The sequence below is a fragment of the Pinus tabuliformis genome, chromosome 1_1 (genome assembly GCF_031772625.1).
Source record: "Pinus tabuliformis cultivar Carrire ecotype Pingquan chromosome 1_1, CPIR1, whole genome shotgun sequence".
NCBI lineage: Eukaryota > Viridiplantae > Streptophyta > Pinopsida > Pinales > Pinaceae > Pinus > Pinus tabuliformis.
In genome coordinates this window covers 666,306,935-666,312,807 of record NC_142297.1, presented here as the reverse complement: position 1 = coordinate 666,312,807, position 5,873 = coordinate 666,306,935, and the positions used below count along the sequence as shown (strand labels likewise).

The following is a 5,873-nucleotide window of genomic DNA, read 5'->3' as shown; positions in this document are numbered from 1 at the left end:
CTTGGCGAAAAACCCAGCATTTCATTAAAAAACCAAGCACATTGACTTAAGGTACCATTGGATTCGGCATGTGTTGGAGGAAGAACAATTATCCTTGGAAAAGATCCATACAGATAGAAAACTTGCTGATATGCTCACTAAGATTCTACCACGAAATAAACATGAGTTATGTAGAGGCATGGTAGGATTCGGTGTGACTTGATGACTCTTATTTGGCTTCAAGTGGGAGAATGTTAAGTGTGAAGCCAAAATTCATGCAGGATTCTAGATCCTGCTAGATCATATCTTTTTAGATCTCCAGGATTCTAGATCTTTCTACACTGCCATTAGTTTCTAGATCATTCCAGATCTCCATTTGAATCACATATAGGATTCTAGATCCTTCTTCTGCCTCTATAAATTTGTAATTTCTCTGGCCAAGGAAAGCAAGCCAAGGTCCAAGCCTGTTATGTAATGCAAAGTGATTTCTGTTCTCCAGTGATTGTTTTATCTATTCCACTGTTTCTGACTGAGTAATCTTGTTGTTTCTCCATTTGTCTGTCTCTGTGAATTATTCTCTGCTTTTGCTATCTAAGTCTCTGAGTATGAATCCACTGTGTGTTATGTATGCTCTAGTCTAACAATTTGGCAATTCTTTTAAATTTGTCCATTCAAAAGTAGTTCTTCCAGGAACTGCTGACGTGTGACTTGGGGAGGCAATATTTCGACTTTGTCACAACCAGAAAAGTCTAGCCTTTCAAGGGTGCTGATATTCCGGGGTGTCTGACCAGTGAGGATCAAGTTGTTGCAGCACCACAAATCGAGATGTTTGAGTCGAATCAAGTTCATGAAGTAAGGCAGCATTTTCAACTTCTCACAAAAATGCAGTATAACCTTTTGGAGATTTGTTAAATCCCCACAGGATTGTGGCAGCCTTTGCAAATTCCGGCACCATGACAAATCAATATATTGGACTTGTTTCAAATTTCCAATGGAAGCCGGCAGTGTTTGCAATTCCATGCACCATGACAAGTCAATATGTTGGAGCATTGCTAAATTACCAAATGAGGGCGGCAGCGCTTGCAAATGTCGGCATTCAGACAAGTCAATATGTTGGAGGCTTGTGAAATTCCCCAAAGAGTCTGACACCGATTCCATGAATGTGCGGAGTCTTAAGTGCTTCAACGAGCAGAGATGAAAGAACTCTTCAGGCAATGTTCCTCTAAAGTCGTGCAGTTCAATCTTTTGCAGGTACTTCAACTGCCCTATGGACTTTGCTAACTCGAAAAGGCCAAAACCAATATTCAACTCCCTCAACTGAACAGGTGCCTGCATTACATGCTGAAAATGTTAAAATGAATATCTAGAAACTATACCGTCACCTCTTAGGGCCATACACTTTTAACTAAATTTAAAAAAATAAAAAATAAAACTTTACATGTACCTCATATTCAGTGTTCCTCAAGGTTCCTAACATCGGGGACTTTCCCCTATACCACCATTCCAGGTATATCAATTCCAACACTCTTAGATTCTTTATTGGCATCCACGAAGATAGGCTGGAGTTCGAACTATTTATTTCAATCGACCAAGGGAGAGAGAGAGATGAACCTATCTCACAGCAAAGCCATAGAAGTTCTGGGTGTCTCATCACCTTGAATATCTTTTCCAAACAATCCGCTGGAGCTCCCAGTAGCTGCAAACCGCTCATATCAACAATACGATCTTTAAACTCCGAAGGACTTTGGGACGTTTCACCATATCCTTGTTGAATCATGCTAAGTCTGCGCACCTAAATTGTTAGAGTGAAGTAGTTAAAAGACATGATTCTGTAACCATAAATTTCAGAAAACAACATGATGTCTAGAACTTTGAACACCTACCGTGGATAGAGTCAGCACATTATGAAAGAGGCTGTCAGTTGGGTGCCAAAGACGACGTGGGCATCCAGGAAGCTCTGTCAATTCTCCACCCAGGTCTCGGAGATGATCGTGCATTCTTAAACAGTTTTCTTTGTCGAACGTGACAAGACACTTGCTCTCAAGAGTCCTAATACCCAGCAATCCATTCCAGCCAGATCCATCCCATACGTTTATGGATGTATCCCTCTTTATTCCTATGAAGAAACAGGCAATATCTAAGAACATTTCCTTTTCCTCTTTATCAAGACTATCATAGCTAATCTTAAGGCTACTCTGTATTTCCGTGGGAAGCACTTGGGATAGTTTGCACAATTTCTCTTCCCAATACTCGCGACTTTCAGAGTACAGTAGCGCCCCAATCACTTTGAGGGACAATGGAAACCCCTAGCACGCTTTTAAAAACTCTCCAACCAAATCTTCATACTCCACAGTAGGATAAGGATGGTTGAAGGCATGAGAGCAAAAAAGCTGTTGAGAATATTGAAGATCAAGTCCTGTCATCATGTAAATGGATGACTCTTCTATCCTTGCAGATTTTCTAAGAACGTCCAGATTGCGAGAAGTAAGCACAATTAAACTATGTAAAGGAAGGACATCCTTTAAGGGTACAAATAATGCACCCAACTGCTCAGCATCATCCACGTCATCTAAGACTGCGAGAGATTGACACCTGGAGAGATGATCTTTTAACGTTGTTATACCTTCATTAACATTATGCATTACCTGATCCCCTCGGGTCAAGTCTTTATAAAGTTCACTCTGCAAGGATGGTAGATGGCACCTAGCTGCAGCCTCTCTAACGTCACGTAAAAAATAGGAGTGCTGGTAATATGATCTCTTTGTGTTGAAGAAAAATTTTGCCAGGGTGATTTTCCCCACCCCACCAAGACCCACAATCCCCACAATATTGGGCCCCCCTCTGTTTTGCAGCTGCTCCCATAACACTGTTCGTTCAAAATGTCATAGCTTTTCATCCAATCCAGTTGGATGTTGGATGTGTCGCCACCTGCAATGGTGGTTTTCCAACACTTTTCTACACTTGTCACGCTACTTTGTCCACGAGCTCGCCTTCATCACTGGTCATGAGCAAAAGAATAAGAAAAACATAAGTATTTAAAGATTTGTTTATGAATACAGCTAATTATTTAAAGATTTATTTATCAATAGAGCTAAAGTAATAAGGGGTGGCAGAAGCAGGCGGGTTATTTTTCATCTAGACAAATAAAAGGAGCTTAAATTTTCTTGGCATTGGGTCTCTGGATCATTAACCAAGCATACAATGCTTAAATTTTCTTGGCATTGGGTCTCTGGATCATTAACCAAGCATACAATATTTAGGGCTATGAGAAATAAAACATAAAAACATCTAAGATTCAAGTTTTTGGTGATTCAATGTTCCTGAAACCACAAGTTCGAAAAGCCAATGAAAGCTGTAATCCCTCCCTTCTGTTCTTGATAGGATTGTTTTGTTATCACATTAATTTGAATATATTGAATTCTCTCATGTGTATGAAATTTTGATTTTGAATTAGATGAGATGGCTAAGAAAGAGACAACTTTGTGTCACGGAGCTATGGAAATAGAACCAAGTTTGAAGTGTTATCAACCAATTCCTTGATCATTATGAATCAAAATCCATATTATACAATCAAATGTTTTTCACATACCCTTTCTAACCAAGCCGTTTCAAGTGCAATGTTCTCCGGTGTCTAAGAATATTTATTCCCCTGGTGGCCTCCAAATTGGAAAACAAACCAAATACAAGCGATGTAATTATGGAATAAAGGTGTAATTGTGGAATAAAGGTAGTGCAGGTTCGTAGCATGGATAGCAACACCTAGAGTATTCAAGTTGTACAAAGTACAAACAGGTGGATTCAGGCTCTCTCAAAAAGAAGATTATGGGGATGGCTCATGAATTAATCGTCTATTCATATGTGATAGGCCTTAACACTCCTTGGCCCCGTTGCTGCGCTCTTCCCTTGGCAATCAATACAAAATTCTATCACGGAGGTTCACACAATCATGGAAAATCTGCATTCAATGCTTTTGCAATGGCACCCTAGGTGTGGAAGTGATTATATATTAGTTGCAATTGCTCAGATAAGGGGTTAGGATAATCCTCTGAGGAGAGAGAACAGCAAGAGGCAAAGGTTTTCTTGAATCGCTGTCAGAGCTTTGTTGGTTTAGCAATGGATCGAAGAGATGGCGAGGCCGATAATGCTTTTGAACAAGTTAGCAACGGCCACTGAAGGGATGATTATGGCCGTGTCAAGAAAGATTGAAATGGAAGAGAATTTGATGCAAATTAAGACACAATTGTTGGAATCGAAGCTCGTTTTGCTGGAATAGAAGTTGAAAAACTAGAGATGGAATGCAAGACGGGGAATGATTGTGATCGAAATAAGGATGACAAAGCTGGAGGAGAAATTTGAAAATGAGCCTTAGTACAAGGATGTAGATACAAAGTCTACTGAGGAACCTAACAGAAAGCAGATGAAGCTGGATTGGGAGCAGCAGAAGGAAGGCCAAGCATCGGCTCAGTTTCTTGATCTTGCAAAGTGATCATCCAATGTCGGTTAGAATTTTGTTTTTATAATGCTATGCAAATATATAGTGGTACCAGGTGTCCTTTTCAGCGTCTATAGAAAGTATATGTTCATAATCATTGGTAGAAAGAGTTGCACTCATAGACTATCTGCATTTTGGAATGATCAGTTCAATGTGTATGAAAATCAATTCGAATTTTAAATTATATGGGATCTGGCCCAGGCTCCAGTTTTTTGATACTATAGCTAAACTAACTGTTACTTAAAAAAACCCCAAAAAAATACAGCTAAGGTAATACAGATAAGAGTACTAACCCATTACAAGCCTCCAACTGAAAACCGCTTATAGATGAAGCCTGAGACAGTGTGTTTCTCCACGCCACAAGTGTGTCTGGGTCGTATCTCCCTTTCCTTTCATGAATAAGTAGAGCTTGAACATAAATACTACCTATGTCATTTAGCTGGAAACATCTATCTATGCCCGTCCACCTAAGAATTCTCAAAGCTGGAGCACACACTCTATCTATGCCTGTCCACCGTAGAAAACTTAAGACTTGACCATACCCCCCATTGTTGTCACTCCAAGCATCAGCTCAGTTTACTGATCTTGCAAAGTGATCATCCAATGTCGGTTAGAATTTTGTTTTTATAATTCTATGCAAATATATAGTGGTACCAGGTGTCCTTTTCAGCGTCTATAGAAAGTATATGTTCATAATCATTGGTAGAAAGAGTTGCACTCATAGACTATCTGCATTTTGGAATGATCAGTTCAATGTGTATGAAAATCAATTCGAATTTTAAATTATATGGGATCTGGCCCAGGCTCCAGTTTTTTGATACTATAGCTAAACTAACTGTTACTTAAAGAAACCCCCAAAAAATACAGCTAAGGTAATACAGATAAGAGTACTAACCCATTACAAGTGTGTCTGGGTCGTATCTCCCTTTCCTTTCACGAATAAGTAGAGCTTGAGCATAAATACTACCTATGTAATTCAGCTGGAAACATCTATCTATGCCCGTCCACCTAAGAATTCTCAAAGTTGGAGCACACACTCTATCTATGCCCGTCCTCCGTAGAAAACTTAAGACTTGACCATTGTTGTCGTTGCCCTGGTTCGTCCACCGTAGATCAGCAAGTTTAACTTTGTAGAATATCGGAATAACTGTGGCAGCACCTGACTTCATCGACTCTAACATTTGGACGAGTTCGTCGAGACACCATCTCGATTCCGGGTATCCAGGAGAGAAAATAGCCACGTGGACTAAGACAGTTGATATAGCTTCTTCTATTTGAGGGTTTATTTTTTCTCTGCGCTGCAGTTCCTGCTGGTCAAGAAACACTTTGAATCCATTGGCAAGAAGACGGTGGTACAAATGGATGGCGAAAGTTTTTTTAACATCGGTGCCATGATGATTTA

The 5,873-nt window shown here is 39.8% G+C and overlaps 1 protein-coding gene across 1 annotated transcript; it reads right to left on the bottom strand.

The window, feature by feature from the left end:
- Positions 1-636: 636 nt before the first annotated feature.
- On the bottom strand, positions 637-5,640 carry LOC149215158 (disease resistance protein RPV1-like). Its single transcript, XM_089389642.1, has 5 exons — positions 5,367-5,640; positions 2,313-2,845; positions 1,863-2,174; positions 1,634-1,771; positions 637-1,308 (listed from the first exon to the last, which is right to left on the bottom strand). The coding sequence occupies exons 1-5, from the start codon at positions 5,638-5,640 to the stop codon at positions 637-639; spliced, it is 1,929 nt and encodes a 642-aa protein (XP_089245768.1).
- Between the last annotated feature and the right edge of the window lie 233 nt (positions 5,641-5,873).

What these genes read in the sequence shown, in the direction of transcription:
- LOC149215158 (XM_089389642.1), bottom strand. Translation starts at nt 5,640, where the DNA reads ATGAAGTCAGGTGCTGCCACAGTTATTCCGATATTCTACAAAGTTAAA. An exon ending in CTGTGGAGTATGAAGATTTG is followed by an intron (nt 2,175 to 2,312) that starts GTTGGAGAGTTT and finishes ACGGAAATACAG; the next exon opens with AGTAGCCTTAAGATTAGCTA. An exon ending in ATGTGCTGACTCTATCCACG is followed by an intron (nt 1,772 to 1,862) that starts GTAGGTGTTCAA and finishes CTAACAATTTAG; the next exon opens with GTGCGCAGACTTAGCATGAT.